This window comes from Ranitomeya imitator, chromosome 2 (genome assembly GCF_032444005.1).
Source record: "Ranitomeya imitator isolate aRanImi1 chromosome 2, aRanImi1.pri, whole genome shotgun sequence".
NCBI classification, from domain to species: domain Eukaryota; kingdom Metazoa; phylum Chordata; class Amphibia; order Anura; family Dendrobatidae; genus Ranitomeya; species Ranitomeya imitator.
In genome coordinates this window covers 417361107-417385840 of record NC_091283.1, presented here as the reverse complement: position 1 = coordinate 417385840, position 24734 = coordinate 417361107, and the positions used below count along the sequence as shown (strand labels likewise).

At 42.9% G+C, this 24734-nt stretch overlaps 1 protein-coding gene and 1 pseudogene across 1 annotated transcript in view; one reads left to right on the top strand and one right to left on the bottom strand.

Moving 5' to 3' along the window:
* The window catches only part of LOC138664251 (alpha-N-acetylgalactosaminide alpha-2,6-sialyltransferase 2-like), a 255203-nt gene that overhangs the window by 164277 nt on the left and 66192 nt on the right, over positions 1–24734 (top strand). The window contains exons 2-7 of the mRNA XM_069750778.1: positions 4820–5198; positions 7707–7872; positions 8154–8319; positions 8407–8545; positions 15990–16093; positions 17130–17213. Coding sequence (XP_069606879.1) covers positions 4820–5198; positions 7707–7872; positions 8154–8319; positions 8407–8545; positions 15990–16093; positions 17130–17213 — 1038 coding nt within the window. The remainder of the gene's footprint in view (positions 1–4819; positions 5199–7706; positions 7873–8153; positions 8320–8406; positions 8546–15989; positions 16094–17129; positions 17214–24734) is intronic.
* Positions 13232–15106, bottom strand: LOC138667458 (ATP-dependent (S)-NAD(P)H-hydrate dehydratase pseudogene; annotated as a pseudogene).

Sequence of the window (24734 nt, the reverse complement as noted above, 5' to 3'; positions counted from 1 at the left end):
TTCGTTTGACCCTTCCAGCTTCTTTTTCCATCCATAACGTATTCCATAGGTCATTGTTGCGGAGATACGTGGCACCTGTGGTTCGATCCGTTGATCCTCCTGCCCCGGTTTTGGTTGAGGGGGAATTGGAGTATATAGTGGAGAAGATTTTGGATTCTCGTGTTTCGAGACGGAAACTCCAGTACCTGGTTAAGTGGAAGGGTTATGGTCAGGAAGATAATTCCTGGGTCTTTGCCTCTGATGTTCATGCTGCCGATCTGGTTCGTGCCTTTCATTTGGCTCATCCTGGTCGGCCTGGGGGCTCTGGTGAGGGTTCGGTGACCCCTCCTCAAGGGGGGGGGTACTGTTGTGAATTCTGTGGTCAAGCTCCCTCCTGTGGTCGAGAGTGGTACTTTGGCTGGTTCTGTCTATGAGCTTCCTCTGGTGGATGTGAGTGGGGCTGCGGCTTCTGAGTTTCCTTCCTCAGGTGATGAGGTTAAGTCGTTAGGGGCTGCTCTATTTAACTCCACCTAGTTCTTTGTTCCTGGCCTCCAGTCAATGTTCCAGTATTGGTCTTGCTTTCTCCTGGATCGTTCTTGTGGCCTGTCTGCTCTGCATAAGCTAAGTTTTGCTTGTGTTACTTTGGTTTGCTATATTTTCTGTCCAGCTTGCTTTATTGGTTTTTCTTGCTTGCTGGAAGCTCTGAGACGCAGAGGGAGCACCTCCGTACCGTTAGTTGGTGCGGAGGGTCTTTTTGCCCCTCTGCGTGGTTGTTTGTAGGTTTTTGTGCTGTCCGCAAAGCTATCTTTCCTATCCTCGGTCTATTCAGTAAGTCGGGCCTCACTTTGCTATAATCTATTTCATCTCTGTGTTTGTATTTTCATCTTAACTCACAGTCATTATATGTGGGGGGCTGCCTTTTCCTTTGGGGAATTTCTCTGAGGCAAGGTAGGCTTATTTTTCTATCTTCAGGGCTAGCTAGTTTCTCAGGCTGTTGCATAGGGAGCGTTAGGCGCAATCCACGGCTACCTCTAGTGTGGTATGATAGGATTAGGGATTGTGGTCAGCAGAGTTCCCACGTCTCAGAGCTCGTCCTATATTAGTAACTATCAGGTCACTTTGTGTGCTCTTAACCACTAGGTCCATTGTGGTTCTGAATCACCTTTTCATAACAGGCAGAGTCTCGAGCAGGCCTCGAAAATGTTGCCAGTATGGGGCCCCGAGATTCCTAGTGGAAGCGCTGGGTATCTCCACCACACCGGTCATACCAGCAAAGGTCTGGAACATCTGTGAACAGTGGGGGCTTCTGATGGCTACAGTCCATATTAAGGGTGGGGGATCCATACAACTCTTACAATTTTTAGCTTTGTAAAAAGCAGACTTTTTGTGTGCAAAAAAAAACTCTTTAAAATGCCAACTGTGGCCAGGCGTCACAAGGGATTCCTATAAATATTTTATAATTTTTCTCAGCTCTTTTAATCCAGGGGGCTGCTAGTTTTTCTTCCATCAGATGATTGCACGGTGTGTGGTGTGACAGACCCTGAACAAGCAGTGGGTGTTGTTAGATTTGAGCACTGAAGAATTATGATTAGAGCTCTGAATATAAATAAAGAGGGAGTAAATTAAGAATTTAACCGCTGATGCATCTTGACAAAATATTGCAGCTGATGGGAATGTATGGTGTAATAATGAAGCAGGGATACAGATCAACATGGGTAGGGCTGGTGAACTTTTACCGATTAGCATCTAAGGAATACAGTGTAATTTTATCGTACTGAACTACACACTGGACCGTGAGCATTTGCATTTCCATCGAAGTAAACCTGCTGAGTAGATATAATGAGGATAAACAAGTGGGATTTCCAGAAATGGTTGAGGCTGCTGTCTACAACTGAAAACACATGTCAGTTATCGTATATCTAGGCATATGACCTCAGAGTCAACATAATATTGTCTAATTCATTCCATACACTTATCTGACTGATGAGTGACAGATCCATGAGGTTGAACATGTTGCAAAAAAGAGTTAATTATGACCTGGCGGCAAGTTTTCATATCCCCTACAGCACTCTTGCAGGCAATTTAGGCATTACACAATTCTGATTCAAAATTGTTAGTTCTAATACACTTATTGACTTAAACACTAGCTCCTCTGGATTAAAGCTGGTCATGCACATGAGATAGTTGTTGGGCAAATCATTCCATATTCGTTTGGCAGACAGCTATCTTTCCCATCTACCTCATACAGATAAACTCTACGTTTCGCTGAGTGTTCATGCGTTTTCACTTGGAGAGAAGAGAAAGTCCAACTGCCCTCTCCTTCCACCGAAATTGGTGGGTTTGGCTGACAGTCATCTAATGTGTATGATACATTAAATGGCACTTTTTATAATGATCTAAAATCTACCTCTTGTAAAATCAGAAGCTCAGGCTTTTTCTCAGCCCTTCTTCCATGCTTTTTTTTTTCTTTACTGAAGATCTCCCTATTCAGATTGACTGAGATGTAAAAACACAAACCCACCCTAAATTTAAGAAAAATGTATCTAGAGAGTTGACTGCCCCATTCATGGGCGTACCCACCGTGGGGCAGGGGGGGCAGCTGCTTCCCCTAGAAGCAGGGGTGCGTCACGCACCTATCATGATGAGGCCTGGCCACCTGTTTTTCCTGCCGCCGGCCCTTTACGTCTTTGGGTACGGCGGCTTTATAGGTGCGAGCATCAGTGAGTCAGTGGCCCGAGTGCCCTGCACATAGGGGTTAAGAACGCCTGACGTTGAACGGCAGGATGTTCTTTGTGGGCAGAGAGAGAGCGCTCTGCTCTTCCCGTCTCCCTCTGGTTGCAGCGCACCGCTGAACGTATCAGGATCAGGTTTTAGGCATCCGGAGGAGCTCCTAGTAATCACTCGCTCCTGAGGCAATCACTACAGGTGCTGAGCTGGGGCCTGGGGCTGGGCTGATGTATATAGAGGGGATAGCTGTGGCTGGGCTGATGTATTGTATATACAGGGGCTGGGGGCTGGCTGGTCTGATGTATATACAGGTGCTGGGGGCTTGGGCTGATGTATTTACAGGGGCTGGGGGCTGGCTGTGGCTGGGCTGATGTATATACAGGTGGTGCTGGGCTCAGTGGGCTGGGGCTGGTGATGATATATGGTGCTGGGTTCAGTGGGCTGGGGCTGGTGATGATGTATATACAGGTGCTGGGCTCAGTGCGCTGGGGCTGGTGATGATGTATATACTGGTATGGGGCTCATTATACTGTATGGAGTTATTATATTGGGAACATTATACTGCATGGAGCAAAATATGGGAATCTTTATTCTGTATGGAGCAATATATGGGGCATGTTATTCTGTATGGAGTGCTATGTGGTGCCCATAATAATGTATGTAGCAATATATGTGGCTTATTATTCTGTACGGAGCAAGATATGGGGCTCATTATTCTGTATGGAGTAATATATGGGGCTCATTATACTGTATGGAGCAAAATATGGTATCCAAAATACTGTGTGGAGCAATATATGGGGCTCATTATTCTGTATGGAGCAATATATGGGGCATGTTATTCTGTATGGAGCGCTATGCGGTGCCCACAATACCGTATGGCGGACGATGTGGTGCCCATAATACTGTATGGAGCAATATATGGGGCTCATTATACTGTATGGAGCAAAATATGGGGCTCATTATTCTGTATGGAGCAATATATGAGGCATGTTATTCTGTATAAAGTGCTATGTGGTGCCCAGAATACTGTATGGAGGACTATACTGTCTGATTTATGACCTATTGTAGAATGTACAATAGTTATCACTCATGTAATGCATGGGGGGACTGTATATAAGATGGGAGCCCTATGGGGTGATGTATATGTGTTTGTGGGGGGGGGGGGCGTCGTTTTGATGTTTACCTCAGGCAGCGGTGTGGCTAGGTTCACCCCTGGCTATAAGTAAAAAAATATATTATTATTATTCCTGCGCTTTATAGTTACCTCGCAGCGCTCCCCCTGGGACCACCGGTGACTTTTGATCCCATGCCTGGGCCGCAGCGAGCATGGGTTCTAGGACCCGGGAGCACCATGTGACTGGTGATGTCGCCCAGTCACATGGTGCTGTTTAAGGTTCTGTGCCAGGTCCTACAGTGCCGAGATGTGGAGCGATCACCGAAATATGCAAATTGTCTCTTCAGAGAGGAAGAAGACTAGAACTCTAGTGCCACCTATTGGAAGTAGCAATCCTAACAGTCAATGTCATGAGGAGCATTGTGGCTTTAAGTCTCCTCACCTTGACATGCTTAACATGTCACTCTCCGCAAGGAGAAACGATACTTCTTGGATCCCGTTCAGACACCTCTCAATCAGCCAAACCAGATCTCCACTTTGGACTGATGAGGGGCAGTACCCTGAAACACAGTGTCTGCAAATTGAGATCTGGCTTGGCTCTTATCCTAAGTCATGTGACAAGGCTCGTTAAAGAGTCAACATTGATTGTTAGGATTGATACTTCCAATAGGTGGCACTAGAGTGCTAGTCCTCTCTGAAGAGACAATTTGCATATAGTTTTCTTAAAATTTTCATTTCATTAACCTTTTTCATTCTAAAATTTTACAACCTGAACGACCATGGCATCCCCCCCTAGTTTTGATCCTGGGTTTGCCCATGGCCCCATTGTCTAGACTGTTCATAAAGGACTTTAACTTCTATTGCAATAGGCTAGAGGGGAACTCTTGGACCCACTATTAGAGGGTAACTTAATCGCCCATTTTAGAATTTTGTAAGTATTTTGATTGATCTCAAGAAAGTATTCAACCTGCCTGAACCTCGTGTGATCCCCTTTCACAGACAAATTGACCTGATAGAAAACTATATTGGTTCTAAAGAAATAGAAAAAAAAGAAAGACCAGAGATGACCATACAGCATTCTACAGAGTCTCTACAACCTGAGGGTACCAACACAACCTCCTCACCAAAACCAATTGAGTCATCTACAGTCACCAGGAAAAATACAAAAACAACCTCAAAACCTCTAAATGAGTCCATCAAGCTACAAAATAAGTTGGCAAAATCACAAGTGACCACCCAAAGACCAAATTTTAAGACCAAACCACAGAATGCAATAACTACAAAACCTATACCGGAGCCAACCAAAAAGAGTTCGCCCTCAACAACCTTTAACTACTTGGGAAATAACTATGCGACTGATGACACGCACGTCCATTCTGTAAGTCTAAACTTTTGAAATGTGAATGCTACAAATTAATTTTTCCAATGTTTGATATCAGATTTTAGTTGGTTGTTGCTTGTCAGTGTTGGTGAAGGGTTGAAAAGATTAGAATTTTACTTGCTTAAGGATGCTCCAGGGGCATGTGGGAAATCATGATACATGGATGGGATGGAGGGGAGAGATTATGAGGTTCAGGAGCTGCCTCTTCTTTGGAATAACATCTAAAGATGGTTTCCCAGTAAAAATTAAGACCTAAACCTTAGAGGAATTTATTAATTGTTTTGATTTTTCCTCCATTCTGGAATGGAGAGTGCAGGTTCACAAACCCCCATAGTCAAATGGGTGATAACATCAATAAGTCTCATCTTTTCCCATAACATCTGTAGAACCTGTATCAATTACACATTAGCCCCTAAATATATAACCCTGATATTTCTCATTGGTACAACTGCTACATGGCCACCTGGATATTAAAGTGGCCAACATTTATTAATTTTGGTAATAAAGTAATCTAATGTAAAATGTGTTATAAATCTTATTTCTTTCTTATTTATTTTGAAAACCATCATCAAGCTGTTGATGGATCAGGTTTCCTCTTAAAAAGATCAGTAGGCTGTTGATGGATGTGTTTTCTTGTTATTAATTAACACTAAACTTATTAACACCTCACTACCTCTGAATCCATGCAAAATGCTGTTTATGAATCTTATTATGGCTCTGTGACTTTCAGCAGTAGCGGAACCTAGGAGCTCTGATAGATATGTTCTGTGTACGAGTTTGACTGTGTCACTGGTAAAGGCTTACATCATCGTTATTACTGGGGACGGGTGAGGACAATAGGAAGATAAATTTGAATGTCCACCAAGCCTTGGTTGAAGAACATGGGAATGTGGGTAAAGTTGTACCAGGGCATATTGGGATGTCTGTTGTGAATTCTGTGGCAGAGCTCCCTCCTGTGGTCACAAGTGGTACTTCGGCTGATTCTCTCTATGAGCTTCCATTGGTGGAGGAGAGTGGTACTGCGGCTTCTGAGTTTCCTTCCTCAGGTGATGTGGTGAAGTCGTTAGGTGCTGCTCTATTTAACTCCACCTAGTGCTTTGATCCTGGCCTCCAGTCAATGTTCTAGTATTGGACTTGCTTCCTCCTGGATCGTTCCTGTGGCCTGCTGCTCTGCATAGCTAAGTTGCTCTTGTGTTATTTTTGTTTGCTGTTTTTTCTGTCCAGCTTGTTTATTTGGTTTTTCTTGCTTGCTGGAAGCTCTGGGACGCAGAGGGTTTACCTCCGTGCCGTTAGTCCGTACGGAGGGTCTTTTTGCCCCCTTTGCGTGGTTGTTTGTAGGGTTTTGTGTTGACCGCAAAGTTACCTTTCCTATCCTCGCTCTGTTCAGAAAGTCGGGCCTCACTTTGCTAAATCTATTTCATCTCTACATTTGTCTTTTCATCTTAACTCACAGTCATTATATGTGGGGGGCTGCCTTTTCCTTTGGGGTATTTCTCTGAGGCAAGGTAGGCTTATTTTCTATCTTCAGGCTAGCTAGTTTCTCAGGCTGTGCCGAGTTGCATAGGGAGCGTTAGGCGCAATCCACGGCTGCCTCTAGTATGGTTGGAGAGGATTAGGGATTGCGGTCAGCAGAGTTCCCACGTCTCAGAGCTCGTTCTATGTTTTTGGGTTATTGTCAGATCACTGTATGTGCTCTGACTTCTATGTCCATTGTGGTACTGAATTACCAGCCATAACAGATGTCATACTGGATTGACCAATACTGTACATATACTTAATTCAAATGACCCATTTTCATAGATGTCACAGACAAGATTGGCTTTTTGTTGAAATGGAGCCAAGTGTAGCATATTCTATTGACTCATCCACCATAGTATACCAAATAGTGCCCCCTAAAAATGTTACTATCCATGCCAAAAGATTCACAAATAACACAACCCAATCAACAGTGACCACCGAAAACCACCCTGGATTCTAAAGTAAATTCCTGACAAAGTGAACATCTGCTATTAGCCAGACTGGTAACAGCAGCTTTGTAGGACTTGTCATAGTATTACATGGACACAATTTATCTTAATAAAGACCACAACCAACTTTTGGTAAAAGAGGCCCTGTGATGACTAGTTGATATCACCGATACCGATGGGAAGCAGCAAACAAATCTTTAAAGTCAGTGGACAAACAGACAACCACTTTGGAATATGTTTCATGTTGTCTGACAATATTGTCAACCCAATCTTCGCATTCACAAGTCAAGCATCTCCTAATCAGCCATGTTAAGTCACAGCCAAAAAAAGGTTTCTCATACTAGAAGCCTCTATATGAGAAGCTCTTCCTTCTTTTGTCCCAGGTCAGTGAACAGCGTACTACTCAAAGAATAAAAAGTTCATTGTTGGGGCCAGGGCCAAGATAAGGGTGTCAAACAATGGTCCTTCAAAAATATAGAAACCTTTGGACAACCCTGTATACATAATCAGTGAGTTCTTCACCTTCACATCTCCACAGAAATGTCCAAACCGCATCAGAGATAAGCTCCAGAGCAAGGAGTTCCAAGATATGTTTTTGGAAAAAATACCAGTTTTGCAGTGGAAGAAACATGCTCAAAAGTCAGAATATGAAAGACTTAAGAAATATAATGGAGCTCAAGGATGGATGGGAGTCACCTGGGAGAGTAAGTTTCTTACTTATTTCATAAACCGTATGTTTTCTGTCTACATCTAAAGCATCACAAAGAGCTGAAACTGTGAATAAGATGCTCCAAAATGGACATATACACTAGTTTTCTTTATCAAAGTCCTCACCAGATTCTTAAAACTACAAAATCATACATTTTCATGTGACCCTTTACTTCCTTAAGCAATAATCTACCCATGTAACGCAGACAAGGTCATGATAGTCACCCTGATGGAAACTGTTCACCTAACTAATATGTTCTTGTATATATTTCACCAGTTATTAATACAACTCTGAATCTGCTGAACTCTACGGGTAATGCCTACATGTTTGACACCTGGCGAGGGCAGTCACCTTGTATTCGATGCGCCGTGGTGGGCAATGGTGGCATTTTAAATGGATCTGGAATGGGACAAGAGATTGATTCCCATGACTATGTCTTCAGGTATGGTATAGTTTCATGTAAAAAAATGCATCAAGGAGGCCATAAATGATGCCCTTCTCATCTTCCAGTTATTGGCTTATCTTGCAGGGTGAATGGCGCCATTACAAACGGTTTTGAGAAGGACGTTGGCAATCGAACTTCATTTTTTTCTTTCTCTACAAATACATTGATGCACTCGTTAATTACATATGGCAAACGTGGATTCAAGGCAGTTCCTAGAACACCGGTAAGATATACACACGGGTTAGCATTGTTAGCTGTAGTTTGACAATAGGCATCTTAGCAACACACTAAAAGAGTCACCCTAAGACTATGTGCCCAAGATCCGGATATAGCAGCACTTTTAAGGCAGCATATTTTTGCTTTGTCCAAAACACTGCCTTCTATTCAATGCAGGTAAATCCGCATGTATTCACTGAACCGTGTGGATTTTCAGCATTCATTACATTCTATTGTTTAAATTTCTGTTGCGGAGAGGAATTGACATGCTGCGGTCCTGAAAGACACACCGCATGTCAGTGTCCGTGGGTGATCCGCAGGTGCACATTCACGCATAGTAGAAACTAAGAGGCCAACTCAACTACATCTGGATTGCATGGCTGAGCAGTGGCATGATTTGACCACTTAGCCGTGAATCCAAGAGAAACTGAGCAACCAGAGCTCAGCACTGTATCTGAGTTCTCTGGCTGAGCTCAGTGTCTTCTGGATTCACAGATGAGAGGTTGCATCATGCCACTGCTCAGTCATGCAATCCAGATGTACCTGAGTTGGCCTCTTCGTGGGACAAATAGATTGTTGTTGGACAGGTGAGGATTATGGTGTTTCTGCTACACATAGCAGGGCTGAAGCTCTGCTGTGTGTGTAACACAAGCGATCAGGAGATCGCAGCTTCTAGTCTCCCATGGAGACAATTGAAGCTAGTAGAAAGTAAACAAAAATGTTTTTAAAAATATTTAAAAATATATAAAAGTTTAAATCACCCCTCATTTGCCCCATTCAAAATAAAACAATTTAAAAAATATTTAAAATACGTATTTGGTATCGCCGGGGTCAGAATCATCCAATCTATCAATATATAAAAAAAATTAACCCGATCTGTAAACAGTGTAACAAGAAAAAAAATCTCCAGCATTGCGCTTTTTTTGGTCGCCACAACATTTCAATAAAATACAATAACTTTAGATCAAAAGATTGTATCTGCACCGAGATGGTATCAATAAAAACATCAGCTTGGCACACAAAAAATAAGCCCTCACCCAGCCCCAGATCACAGAAAATGGTGACACTACAGGTCTCGGAAAATCTCAACTTTTTTTTTTATGAACTTTGTATTTGTTTTTGACCACTTGACTAAAAAAAGAACCTATACTTGTTTAGTATCTACCAACTCGTAATGACCTGAAGAATCATAATGGTAAGTCAGATTTAGCATCTAGTGAACATGGTAAAAAAAACAGCAAAAAAAATTGTGGATTTGCACTTTTTTAACAAAGTTATGGCTCTGGGAAAAAGGTGAGCAAAAAACGGAAACTCAAAATCAGAAAGCCCAAGAAAGATGGTGAAGGGGTTAAGTAAATAACTTAAACTTTTTTTTATAAGCAGTTAAGCTAAAGCAGACAGATGTGGGCTGCATCCCTCAGCTGTCAGCTTTATCTTGGCTGGTTATCAAAATTGGAGGGTGTGATGGTGGGATATGGTATGTGGATATCATTATATTTGTATTACTATTTTACTGATTTTCATGGTGTTCTCCTGTAGGATGAGTTATTTGCTATTTGATGAATGGCTGTGGTTGCTATCTGTTATCCGCCCCCACAGTACTGCATTATTGTCTTCTCACAGGGTCAGTGAATAATCCTGTTTGCTAATATGCTAATGACATATTGAACTAGCTTGTTGAAATAATGAGCTCCTGCGACCTTCTCCCTCCTGATCTGTGAATGAGGAGGGGGACTTTTAAAATATCAGTTGAGACACAGATCAGATCCTGTGTGGAACTATGGTGTGATCACAGCACCTCAGAGAGAAAGAAGCCTATATGGACTATGTAATCCTCTGTCTGCTGAATTGTTGGACTCTCATCTCCCAGGGCTTTTATCCTCTTACTGAACTGCATTCGGCTTCTGGTCTGTCTTATCCTTTGTGTGGTGGATTGTTTATGGATCTTTTGTATTTTTGCCTAAATAATCTTGGGATTGTTCACTCTTCTCTTGCTCTGTTGATTGTGTGATACCGGAGAAGGACCCCTTGACAGAGGGATCCCCATGCATTATTTTATTTCAAATTGTTTAAATAAATTATGATAAAAATAGTGTGGGGTCACTTTTATTTTTTGATAACCAGCCAAGTTAAAGCAGACAGCTGGGGGTTGGCATTCTCAGACTGGGAAGAGGCCTTTAATATTGGCCCTCCCCAGCCTTAAAATAGGAGCCCACAGTTGCTCCAGAAATGGCGCATCTAATAGATGCGTCAATTCGGGCACATTACCTGGCTCTTCCCACTTGTCCTGATGTGGTGGCAAGTGGGGTAATATTTGTGGGGTTGATATCAGCTTTGCATTGTCAGCTGACATCAAGCCTACAGGTTAGTAATAGAGAGACGGCTATAAGACACCCCCATTACTAAACGCCATAGTCTAAATGTAATGAAAACATACATAGAGTAAAGTCCTTTAATTGAAATATTAACAGACTCCTTTATTGGAAATAAACACTTACCACCCTCTTTTACCCATTTATTATTGTAAAATTAAAAATAATAAAACACCATATTCCTCACTTGTCCAATGACAATCCATTTGTTCCATAAAAAGGCCGACTCAGCTATATCTCGACTAAATGGCTGAGTGGTGGCATGATGCGACTGCTAAGCCATGATTCCAGCAGTCACTGAGCATTTTTTAAATTTTGTTTATTTATTTATTGTACAGCCACTAGCGGACGAATACTCTCAACATTGTACGTCTGCTCTCAGTGCCATGAGCGAGACCAGGCATAGGATGATGAGAGTAATACTTTCATCAGCCAACGCCTGTGACCAACGGTAACCGTTTTACCACCTGTCACAGCTGATGACTCACATGCTGTCATCTGTATGACAGTGAGGGAACCGCAGTGCTCTGACCGGCACTAACAAACTTACCGCAGATCAGAGATGGTGTTTCTCGCGCAGTCACACAGATGACAGCGTGAGAAATGCCAGATGTTCGGGCTGCCAAACCCGAACAGTAACATGGACTTCAGAGAGAAGTCCTTGTTCGGGGTCCATGCACGGACACTAGATGTTCGGTACGAACCTCAAACTTTACTATTTGAGTTCTCCCATCCCTAGTTCCCTCATGCAAACCACATTTTATTGTTAATGATACTAGACGACTTTGCCCTGCCCACTAGAATTTCTATGATCCCTGTGATTAATGTGATCCCTATTGCAATACTTATTTTGTAGCATATTTTACTGTGTGTGGTATACCGTCCATGAGAAAAGGGGAGAACTTTGCCTCAGATGGTGTCTAACTGTGACAAAAGGGGCATATATTACAATAGTCCTGGGGAACCACTAATGGAGTAGAACTAGTAAAGTATTGTAAGCAGGGGTGGAACTTTAGGTTATGCAGACATTGCGGTAACAGCCGACCAAGCTGCCCAATCATGATCAGACACAATTGTGGGGAGAATACTTCAAGTTATACCTCTAAATGTGACTATAGGCCCCACTTGTGTGCATAAGTAGAAGTGGTATAGCGTACGTGGCCAGGATATTCAAGACTTATGTCTGAAGATTCCGATCACAGAATGAGAGCTTGTCATATGGACCCATCTGTCCACGCTCATCACTAATTTGGAGAGAGTATCAGTTGAGCTCTTCCTGGAGCCACTTAGTAAATATTGTGGTTTACTTGTCATTCAATGGAAGATAATGTTTTGGGGGGTTTTTGTTTGATTTTTTTCCCCAAAATGACAGAATATTTATTTTACTTTTGTTTAAAACAACTGTAACCTAGAACTGTAGGTCTTTTACATAGGTAAAAATAACCTAATTTAAAGACAACAGAGCTTTTCACAGGATATATTATCAAACTTTCCTGTAAAGATTTTCTATAATTGCATACAAACTACACGTATTTATAACAATGCATTAGAAGCTCTGACAAAATTTCAAAGGACTCATTACAAAATGGAGACAAATGAAACCTAATTGCAGGCACTTATCACCATGGGCAAGTGGGAGACTCTGGGCAGTGATCATCTTCAATTAAAGATCTTGTCCGGAACCTCAATATTGATGGCCCGTCCCCAGGACAGGCCATCAACGTCTGATGGGTGGGGGTGCGAGACCTGGTACCAACACCGATCAGCTGTTCCCAATGATGAACAGAAGTGCTCAGTTGCGGATCTGAAGAACACAACTTCTTCAACTGCACAGTGGTGATGACCAGGTACTGCACATCTGCCCACTATCCAGCTGAGGCCACTACATAGTTAACAGAGCTGAGCAGTTCTGATGCCCATCGACACAGATGTCACACCCAAACTGATCAGACACCAATACCCTACCCCAAGAACAGGCCACCAACGCCAACATCTCGGACAACCCCTCTACTGCCTTTCATTTCATTCCACGAAGTTCATTATCAGAGCACCCATATATAACTGTATATCCTAATAGTGTTCAGAGGTGATTGGATTTTCTTCCTGTCATTTTGTGACTGTTCATCATCTGCCTGAAATTCAGTGCTCTTTTTTTGGTAAAAGGTTAAACAAAAATCTGGAGTCTTCAATAGGAGTTCCTCCTTGCAGGAAAATACAGTGTTGCATAGTTTTCCTATGGCTACTGCATAGGAACAAATGTCTTTTGTGCATTCCAGTGCCAGTCCTATGCATAAAGCAGTCACTTGTTCAGAACAAGCAGATCAGGTTTCAAAGAGCTTGTTAAAAACTGTCCCAACTTCCGAAATCATGTCAGTCATGGGTGGTCATGGAACGGCCATATTTCTGAAACACTTGATTGCACTGCCTTGTAAGAGAACAGGCTCCGAATGCTGCTACCACAAAAGGATTCTGACCATTTATTTTTTCTTGTTGAGCAAGAAATGCCCAGTGTACCAAGACGCCAAGAGAACCAGCTAAGAGATCACCCTGTCCTCTGCAGCGCCGGGTGCTACCTTCATGATTGCACACTAAAACTTTAACCCCGTCTGAGATTAGATCCCACTCTCCTTTCTGAACAATAGTAATATTGCCCATTGCTTGGCTGAGCTTGAGTACACTTCCATGCTGATCACTACTATCCACTGGCTCAGTGAGCACCGCTTCATACAGCCGACTGAACTCCATGAAGTTTGGGGTGAGGACAGCCCTCTGTTAGCCTTGAATAACAGAAGGTTGATGGGCAATCAGCCAAAGTCCATCTGCATCTATAACCAGAGGAATACCTTTCGCCTTGGCTTTTTCAATAATATCCTTTGCAGTGTCCAGTATGGAATCATTTCTTGCCAACCCGGTCCTATTACTAGAGTGTGTAGTCTTGGAAGCCATTTTTCTATCTCATGCAATGCATTGGGATGATCAAGAACTGGATGTACAATCAGCTCTGGACTGTACGACTATCACAATCACTGCATCTTTGGTACAAAATACCTGACACAAATCTGCACCCACTTTAAGTGCTGAAACTGCTGCAAAGTACGCAGAACTGGTATATTCTTGACAGCCTTCAATTATGCCAATCTTTCCATCTTGATCTTTGTGGTTTTTAGATGCAAGTGGGGGGATGACATTTCTGACCAACTGCAAGATATTCTCCATATCCTTGGCTGGCCGTGTGGGCCGCAGAGAGAATAATTTCTCTAGAACTATTGGAGGAGAAAATGGTGAAGCAGTAATAAAGTGCAGCAAGTCCCTATACGTCCGCACATTGCCTTGCATGGGGCTGCTGACACGGCTGTGCCCACCCATCTGAGTTCAGGAGGAGAAGCCATTCAGTAACTGTCCCAGCACCTGAAACATTTGGATTTCCCGACTGTGCTCAGATTCTCACCACTTGTCTTCAATCTGCAGATGCTTTTCGTCATACTTGTGAAACCTTTCCTCTGCATTCACGCTCTGCTGAAGGAAACGCTCCAAACAAAAGCTCAAGTGGCGCTTCTTAGACTTTTTAAGCTGAGGTATCTGAGATGGATTTATCTTAGCATGAACAGATTTATAACCCTTTTAAGGGGGCAGCGGGATGGCGATGCTGTGGCCATCATCCACCTTGATGGGCAGCTCCGTGTAGCAGGACTATTCTTCCCCCGAGTCCTCAGTGAAGTTGTCTTGGGAGAATTTGCCCCCCATCCCTCTCCCTGGGGAGCTCTTCCTTGATGTCCTCATCCTCTGGGTTTGCAGGCATCTCTTCTCTGCTAGGGGTGCTCTGGGCAGAGGACCAGGATCCTGAGGGTCTTGGCCCCGGTAGCCAGTGCCAGCCGTGTGTGCAGGATGTGGTTCATCTCGTCATAGTAGCGGCAGATCTTCCGGGAGTGCCCATTCTTCAGGAAGCCCTCCCGGGCCTGGAAGTACTGGCGCTTGAGGCCCTTGATGAGGATGTGGCACTGCTGCAGTGTACACTTGAAGCCCAGCTCGCTGAGCCACCCAGCCACGTCCCGTTACACATGGCTGTCACGGAAATTCCCGTCCAGGGTCAACTGCATATCCGCTTCCCCCCAGATGTGCAGCAGCAGTCAGGTCTCCATGTCCGACCACAGGAAGCCCCGGGTGCTTGTGATGAGCCGCTACATACACACCGACATCCTGCCCGCATAGTCCCTGGATACATGGAATGGAGTGCACAGAGCTCTCACATCCGCAGCCGGCATCCCCGCTAGTCTACGGTCTCCGCTCAGCAGACATGCCTGGCGCACACATTGGAATATAATGTTTTTATTATTATTTTTACTGAAGCTCATTGGCAAAAACTGAAACCTTATATACAGCTCTGGCAAAAATTAAGAGACCACTGCAAAATGTTCAATTTGTCTGATTTTTCTCTTTACAGGTAGATTATTGAGTAAAATGTAAATTGTTCTTTTATTCTATAAACTTCTGACAACATGTCTCTGTATTTCCAAGTAATACATTTTGTATTTTTTTCTGAAAGAGAAAAATGATCAAAATAAAAACAAACAAACAGTGCTTTCAGACCTCAAATAATGCAAAGAAAACAAGTTCATAATAATCTAGAAACAACCATACTAATGTTTAAACCCAAGAAGAGTTCAGAAACCAATATTTTGTGGAATATCCATGATTTTTAATAACAACTTTCATGCGTCTTGGCATGCTGTCCACCAGTCTTTTGCTCTGCTTCTGGTGCAAAAGTTTAAGCAGTTCTTCTTTGTTTGATGGCTTGTGACTATCCATCATCCTCTTGATTACATTACAGAGATTTTCAATGGGGTTCAGCTCTGGAGATTGGGCTGCCCATGATAGGGTTTTGATGTGGTGGTCTCTTAATTTTTGCCAGAGCTGTATTATATCTTGTCTAGGGCCTCAGAGTCTCCTTTTGTGCTTTTCCGCATGCCCCGCCCCAGAGGAACCTCTTAATGAATGCCTATGTAGCTAAATTAGGTTGTAAGCTTAGTATTTCATCCTGATCATTACCGGGTTCCTAACTATAAACTTACATTTCCACAGGAAACACGCTATGTCGTTTTACCGGATCACGACAGAGACTATTTAATGGTGTTAGGAGCTCTCACCAACACCATCATCGATAAAGGAGGAGACAAAGGAAAAGAGTAAGTGCAGTAATTGCATTTATGTACAACTGGATTTCCTGTTAAGTGGAGCAAACATTTTAAATGCTTCACATTACTTATCCTTAAGTTGAGTCTGTGTTATACTCCAGAGCTGCATTCATTCACAACTGTGGAGACTTCAGACCTGAAATCTTCCCAGGCATGTCACCCTATTCTAGTAACCATGTAGGAAAATCTAACTTTTCAGTTAAAAAACTTTAGCTCAGAAAAGATGTTACATGTTGAGTTTTGGTGCAGTCTGGCGACAACCTTCATGACTGTTTCTAATAAAGAAGCTGACACCAATATCAATGCCAAACCACAGACATAGAAGAAGTTGAGCCCAGATGCCCCAGTATAGTATTCCCTGCACTTTCTATACAGCTCAATGTAGAAGTGACCATGTTTGATTCTTTTCTGTGGCTCATTGGTTAGCACTGTTACTCTGCCCTGGGTTGAAATCCCACCAAGGCATTTGCGTGGATTTCTTCTGGGTTTTCCGGTGTTCTAACACACTAGGAGACACTGATAGTGAATTTATATTGTGAGCCCCAATGGGGACATTGCCGATGTTCTGTGAAGTGCTGTGGAACTTCCTGTTGATTTTACCTCTCCATTTGACTATATAAAGAGTGGAACTTTCAGGAATTGGTAAAAGGGGGTCATCATTCTCCCGAGAGGTGAAATCCTGCAGGAGGAGCCTAATATAAAGTAAGATATTAAAAAAAATAGTAGTGACAGGGGGTCAAGGTGCAAACCACCTAAATGTAATTAAACCTCACTAAAAGATGCTTTTTAATTGCTGTAGTTAAAAAAAAAAAAAAATAATAATGAAGAAATACCAGAAAAGATAAAAAAGAGTGACTTTCTCCCATCCCATCTCCTGTGTAGTCTCGAAAGCTTGCAATTTGTTACCATCTTTTCAGTTAGCCATTAAAAGGTATCAACCACTGAGGACTCTCAATTCTAAATATTTTTCTCCCATCAGACATTTATTATAGCCACAGTTTAACCCCCTTCTTCTTTATGTCCATAGCCCTGCCACATATTTTGGGAAGAACCTGACAACAGAACATTTTAAGATCCTACACCCTGACTTTATGCGTTACTTAAGAAACAGGTGGGTTCCTTACCTTCACTGGCTATAAATACAGCTCTGGCAAAAATGAACAGACCACCACATTAAAACCCTGTCATGGGCAGCCAAATCTCCAGACCTGAACCCCATTAAAAACCTCTGGAATGTAATCAAGAGGATGATGGATAGTCACAAGCCATCAAACAAAGAAGAACTGCTTACATTTTTGCGCCAGTAGCAGTTTGAAAGACCGGTGGAAAGCATGCCAAGATGCATGAAAGCTGTGATTAAAAATCATGGTTATTCCACAAATTGTTGATTTCTGAACTCTTCCTGAGTTAAAACATTAGTATTATTGTTTCTAAATTATTAAGAACTTGTTTTCTTTGCATTATTTGAGGTCTGAAAGCACTGTTTTTTTTTAAATTTTGACCATTTTTCTTTTTCAGAAAAAAAAATACAAAATTTATTGCTTTGAAATTCGGAGACATGTTGTCAGAAGTTTATAGAATAAAACAGCAATTTAATTTTACTCAAAAATATATCTATAAAGAGAAAAATCAGACAATCTGAACATTTGCAGTGGTCTCTTAATTTTTGCCAGAGCCGTATATGCATAAATGTGAATATAAGCATTTGATATACCGACGATTTTGCAAGTTTTCCTAACTACAAAAAATGGAAAGGTCTGTCATTTTTATCGCAGGTACACTTTAAGGCCGGCGTCACACACAGCGTAAAACAATACGGTCCGTATATTACGGCCGTAATACGCTGAAAAGTCCCGAAAAAAGTGGTCCGTAGCTCCTCCGTAGGCAGGGTGTGTCAGCGTTTTTTGCGCATGGCATCCTCCGTATGTAATCCGTATGGCATCCGTACTGCGTGGTTTTCTCGCAGGCTAGCAAAACCAACATACCGCTATAGAAGTGATCCATGTGTCCCAAAAAGAAAAGAAAATATATATATACTGTCTATATATATATATATATATATATATATATATATATATATATGTCAGTAGACACATATATTAGAGAGAAAAGCCGGTAATTCAGTGCGGTGTACAGTAAAATCACACTGACAGCTTACAGTAGAATAGGTAGAATAAATGTGTACACATAGAATAGGTATATATATATATATATATATATATGTCAGTGAGACACATATATGTATATATATTAATATTTATTCCAGCGCTATACAGCTTGAAAGCCGGTAATTCAATTACCGGCTTTTTCTTTCTCCTTCCTAAAACCCGACATGATTTGAGACATGGTTTACATACAGTAAACCATGTCTTCTCTCCATTTTTTTTGCAGATTCCACACTACTAATGTCAGTAGTGTGTATCTGCAAAATTTGGCCGTTCTAGCTCTTAAAATAAAGGGTTAAATGGCGGAAAAAATTGGCGTGGGCTCCCGCGCAATTTTCTCCGCCAGAGTAGTAAAGCCAGTGACTGAGGGCAGATATTAATAGCCTGGAGAGGGTCCACGGTTATTGGCCCCCCCTGGCTAAAAATATCTGCCCCCAGCCACCCCAGAAAAGGCACATCTGGAAGATGCGCCTATTCTGGCACTTGGCCACTCTCTTCCCATTCCCGTGTAGCGGTGGGATATGGGGTAATGAAGGGTTAATGCCACCTTGCTATTGTAAGGTGACATTAAGCCTAATTAATAATGGAGAGGCGTCAATTATGACACCTATCCATTATTAATCCAATTGTAGTGAAGGGTTAAATAAAACACAAACACATTATTTAAAATTATTTTAATGAAATAAAAACAATGGGTGTTGCAGTATTTTATTCAACGCCCAATCCAATCACTGAAGACCCTCGTTCTGTGAGTAAAAAAACATAATAAACCAACAATATACTTACCCTCCGCAGATCTGTACCGTCCAACGATGTAAATCCTTCTGAAGGGGTTAAAACATTTTGCAGCAAGGAGCTGTGCTAATGCAGGCTGCTCCTCGCTGCAAAACCCCAGGGAATGAGGCTAAAAATAGATCAATGATCTATATTTAGCTTCATTTGCGGTGAGGCGCCCTCTGCTGGCTGTTCATAGATCGTGGGAAATTACCTAGAAAGCTCCCTGCAAGGTGGCATTAACCCTTCATTACCCCATATCCCACCGCTACACGGGAATGGGAAGAGAGTGGCCAAGTGCCAGAATAGGCGCATCTTCCAGATGTGCCTTTTCTGGGGTGGCTGGGGGCAGATATTTTTAGCCAGGGGGGGGCCAATAACCGTGGACCCTCTCCAGGCTATTAATATCTGCCCTCAGTCACTGGCTTTACTACTCTGGCGGAGAAAATTGCGCGGGAGCCCACGCCAATTTTTTCCGCCATTTAACCCTTTATTTTAAGAGCTAGAACGGCCAAATTTTGCAGATACACACTACTGACATTAGTAGTGTGGAATCTGCAAAAAAAATGGAGAGAAGACATGGTTTACTGTATGTAAACCATGTCTCAAATCATGTCGGGTTTTAGGAAGGAGAAAGAAAAAGCCGGTAATTGAATTACCGGCTTTCAAGCTGTATAGCGCTGGAATAAATATTAATATATATACATATATGTGTCTCACTGACATATATATATATATATATACCTATTCTATGTGTACACATTTATTCTACCTATTGGACTGTAAGCTGTCAGTGTGATTTTACTGTACACCGCACTGAATTACCGGCTTTTCTCTCTAACACCGCTGCGTATTTCTCGCAAGTCACACTGCTTGTCCGTGTGTAATCCGTATTTTTCACGCTTCCATAGACTTTCATTGGCGTATTTCTTGCGCAGTACGGTGACAAACGCAGCATGCTGCGATTTTGTATGGCCGTAGAAAGCCGTATAATACTGATCAGTAAAATACGGCAAATAGGAGCAGGGGCATAGAGAATAATTGTGCCGTATTTTTTGCGAGTTTTACGGACGTAGATTCTGCGCTCTTACGTCCGTAAAACTCGCAAGTGTGACGCCGGCCTAACTGTGAGAGACAAAAACTTTTTTTTTAAAAATCACATTGTATGATTTTTACATCATTAATTTGCATTTTATTGCATTAAATAAGTATTTGATACAATAGAAAAACAGAACTTAATATTTGGTACAGAAACCTTTGTTTGCAATTACAGAGATCAGAGGTTTCCTGTAGTTCTTGACCAAGTTTGCACACACTGCAGCAGGGATTTTGGCCCACTCTATACAAGTCTTCTCCAGATCTTTCAGGTTTCAGGGCTCTCTCTGGGTAACATTGAGTTTCAGCTCCCTCCAAAATTTTCAATTGAGTTGAGGTCTAGGCCACACCAGGACCTTGAAATGCTTATTACAGAGCCACTGCTTAGTTGCCCTGTGTGTTTCGGGTCATTGTCATGCTGGAAGACCCAGCCACGACCATCTTCAATGCTCTTAAGGTACCGTCACACTATACGATTTACCTACGATCACGACCAGCGATATGACCTGGCCGTGAACGTAGGTAAATCGTAGTGTGGTCGCTGGGGAGCTGTCACACAGACAGCTCTCCAGCGACCAACGATGCCGAGGTCCCTGGGTAACCAGGGTAAACATCGGGTAACTAAGCGCAGGACCGCGCTTAGTTACCCGATGTTTACCCTGGTTACAAGCGTTAAATTAAAAAAAAAAAACAGCACATACTTACATTCTGGTGTCCGTCAGGTCCCTTGCAGTCTGCTTCCCGCACTGTGACTGCCGGCCGTAAAGTGAAAGTGAAAGCACAGCCGCTGTGCTCTGCTTTCACTTTACGGCCGGCAGTCACAGTGCGGGAAGCAGAGACGGCAAGGGACCTGACGGACACCAGAATGTAAGTATGTGCTGTTTGTTTTTTTTTAGTTTAACGCTTGTAACCAGGGTAAACATCGGGTAACTAAGCGCGGTCCTGCGCTTAGTTACCCGATGTTTACCCTGGTTACAAGCGAACGCATCGCTGGATCGCATCGCTAGATCGCTAGATCGGTGTCACACACACCGATCTAGCGATGACAGCGGGAGATCCAGCGATGAAAGAAAGTTCCATACGATCTGCTACGACGTACGATTCTCAGCAGGATCCCTGATCGCTGCTGCGTGTCAGACACAGCGATATCGTAACGATATCGCTGGAACGTCACGAATCGTACCGTCGTAGCGATCGAAATGTTATAGTGTGACGGTACCCTTACTGAGGGAAGGAGGTTGTTGGCCAAAATCTCACCATACATTACCCCATCCATCCTCCCTTCAATATGATGCAGTTTCCCTATCCCCTTTGCAGAAAGCACCCCCAAGGTATGCCATTTCCCCCACCATGCTTCACAGTTGAGACGGTGTTCTTGTGGTTGTACTCATCCTTCTTCTTCCTCTAAACATGGTGAATATTAATATAAAGGTTCTATTTTGGTCTCATCTGACCACATGACCTTGTCCCATGTCTCCTCTGGATCATCCAAATGGTCGTTGGCGAACTTCAAATGGGTCTGGACATGTGCTGAAGTGAACAGGGGGACCTTGTGTGCCATGCAGGATTTTAATCCATGAAAGCGTAAAGAGTGCAGAGTGGGAGGGCTTCTTAATGAAAAATTAACAGGTCTGTGAGAGCCAGATTTCTTGCTGGTTGGTAGAAGATCAAATACTTAATTAAGTTGCATTTTGCTACATGACATATTTAAAAATCATACAATGTGATTTATATACATACATATATACATACAGTGGGTATGGAAAGTATTCAGACCCCTTTAAATTTTTCACTCTTTGTTTCATTTCAGCCATTTGGTAAATTCAAAAAAGTTCATTTTTTTCACATTAATGTACACTCTGCAACTTGTCTTGACTGAAAAAAACAGAATTCTAGAAATTTTTTGAAATGTATTAAAAAAGAAAAAGTCAAATATCACGAGGTTATAAGTCTTCAGACCCTTTGCTTAGACACTAATATTTAACCCCTTTCTGGCATTGGGTGTACTATTCCGTCCATGTGACCTGGGACTTAATACCTATGGACGGAATAGTATGTCCAATGCGATCAGCAGCGCTCCCGGAGGAGCGCGGCTGATCGCTGCCGGGTGTCAGCTGATTGTCACAGCTGACACCCGTTACTAAGTGCCAGGAACGGTCACGGACCGCTCCCGGCAATTTAACAATTTGGGGTCCAATTTCTCCTGTTACCCTTGTGAAAATAATAATTTGGGGGCTAAAAAAAATCATTTTTGTGGGGAAAAAATTATTTTTTATTTTCACGGCTCTGCCTTATAGACATTCTCACAGCACATTTAGATAAGTTCCTTGGGGGGTCTAGTTTCCAAACTGGGGTCAATTGTGGGGGGTTTCTACTGTTTAGGCACATCAGTGGCTCTGCAAAGGCAACATGATGCCCGTAGACCATTCCATGAAAGTCTGCATTGCAAAACGTCACTACTTCCCTTCCGAGCTCTGCCATGTGCCCAAACGGTGGTTCCCCTCACATATGGGGTATAAGCATACTCAGGACAAATTGTACAACAACTTTTGGGGTCCAATTTCTCCTGTTACCCTTGGGAAAATAAAAAAAATGGGGGCTAAATATTTTTGGGGAATAAAAATATTTTTTATTTTCACGGCTCTGCGTTATAAACTTTAGTGAAACAATTGGGGGTTCAAAGTACTCAGAACACATCTAGATGAGTTCCTTGGGGGGGTCTAGTTTCCAATATGGGGTCACTTGTGGGGGGTTTCTACTATTTAGGTACATCAGTGGCTCTGCAAACGCAACGTGACGCCTGCAGACTATTCCATCAAAGTCTGTATTCCAAAACAACTCTCCTTCCCTTCCGAGCTCTGCCATGTGCCCAAACGGTGGTTCCCCCCTTTATATGGGGTATCAGCGTCCCGAGGACAAATTGCACAACAACTTTTGAGGTCCAGTTTCTCCAGATACCGTTGGTCATAAGTATTCAGACCCTTTTCTCAGACACTCATACTTATGTCACATGCTGTCCATTTCCTTGTGATCCTCCTTGTGATGGTTCTACTCCTTCATTGGAGTCCAGCTGTGTTTAATTAAACTGATAGAACTTGATTTGGAAAGGCACACACCTGTCTGACCTCACAGCTCACAGTGCATGTCAGACCAAATGAGAAACATAAGGTCAAAGGAACTGGCCATAGAGCTCAGAGACAGAATTGTGGCAAGGCACAGATCTGGCCAAAGTTACAACAGAATTTCTGCAGTACTCAAGGTTCCTAAGAGCACAGTGGCCTCCGTAATCCTTAAATGGAAGAAGTTTGGGACCACCAGAATTCTTCCTAGACCTGGCCATCCAGCAAAACTGAGCAATCGTGGGAGAAGAGCCTTGGTGAGAGAGGTAAAGAAGAACCCCAAGATCACTGTGGCTGAGCTCCAGAGATGCAGTAGGGAGATGGGAGACAGTTCCACAAAGTCAACTGTCACTGCAGCCCTCTCTCTGGACTGCAGACTTGGCCGAAGCTTCACCTTTCAACAAGACAATGACTCTGACCATTCTTGACTGGCTCAGCCAGATCCCTGACCTAAACCCAATTGAACATCTCTGGCTCTGGAAAGACCTGAAAATGGCTGTCCACCAACGTTCACCTTCGAACCTGATGGAACTGGAGAGGATCTGCAAGCAAGAATGGCAGAGGATCCCCAAATCCAGGTGTAAAAAACTTGTTGCATCATTCTCAAGAAGACTCATTGATGTACTAGCTCAAAAGGGTGCTTCTACCCAATACTGAGCAAAGGGTCTGAATACTTATGACCATGTGATAGTTCAGTTTTTCTTTTTAAATAAATTTGCAAAAATTACTACATTTCTGTTTTTTTTTTCAGTCAAGAATGGGTGCAGCGTGTACATTAATGAGACAAAATTAACTTTTTTGAATTTACCAAATGGCTGCAGGAAACAAAGAGTGAAAAATTTAAAGGGGTATGTGTTAGGAATCGAGTTCCCGCTGCTGCACAGGAGGAATCTCGAACCATGTCTGCTGCGGTGTCCCATTCTGCATCGGCCGCAGTGGAGCCTGCTCAGCGGAGACGTCGGTCCCAGCGTCTCACTGAATCTGATACTGTGCAAAGGGTTACTGCTGCCTCTCCAGGCTCTACTATTGTACTCTGCACTGGTCTGCAGTGAGCAGGCTTTTCTGGGACTAAGTCCTGCTTTGCACACACTGAGCATGCCCAGGGTAAGATATCTCAGTGGAGATCAATAGTCACATGCTCAGGTACTGCAGCAACTTCCATTGGTCCTCCAGGATGGTCCTGTACCTGATCAAGTTCTGTGGCAGCCTTCCATTGGTCCTTCTAGGAAGGTCCTGTAGGTGCTACAGCTATAAAAGGTTCTCATGACCGCACGGCCATGCGCTAGTATCAAATATGTACGAGCTCAGCGCCAGTGTGGTCGTGTGCGTGGTCAGGGACCCGGCTGAAATAAGCCCCTAGAATGCTGGCACCTCCAGCGAGGAGTTTTGTGTATGCAGTCAGGGACCCGGATGAAATAAGCCCCTAGAATGCTGGCACCTCCGGTAAGGAGTTTATGTTTGAATTCAGGGCTGGCTAAT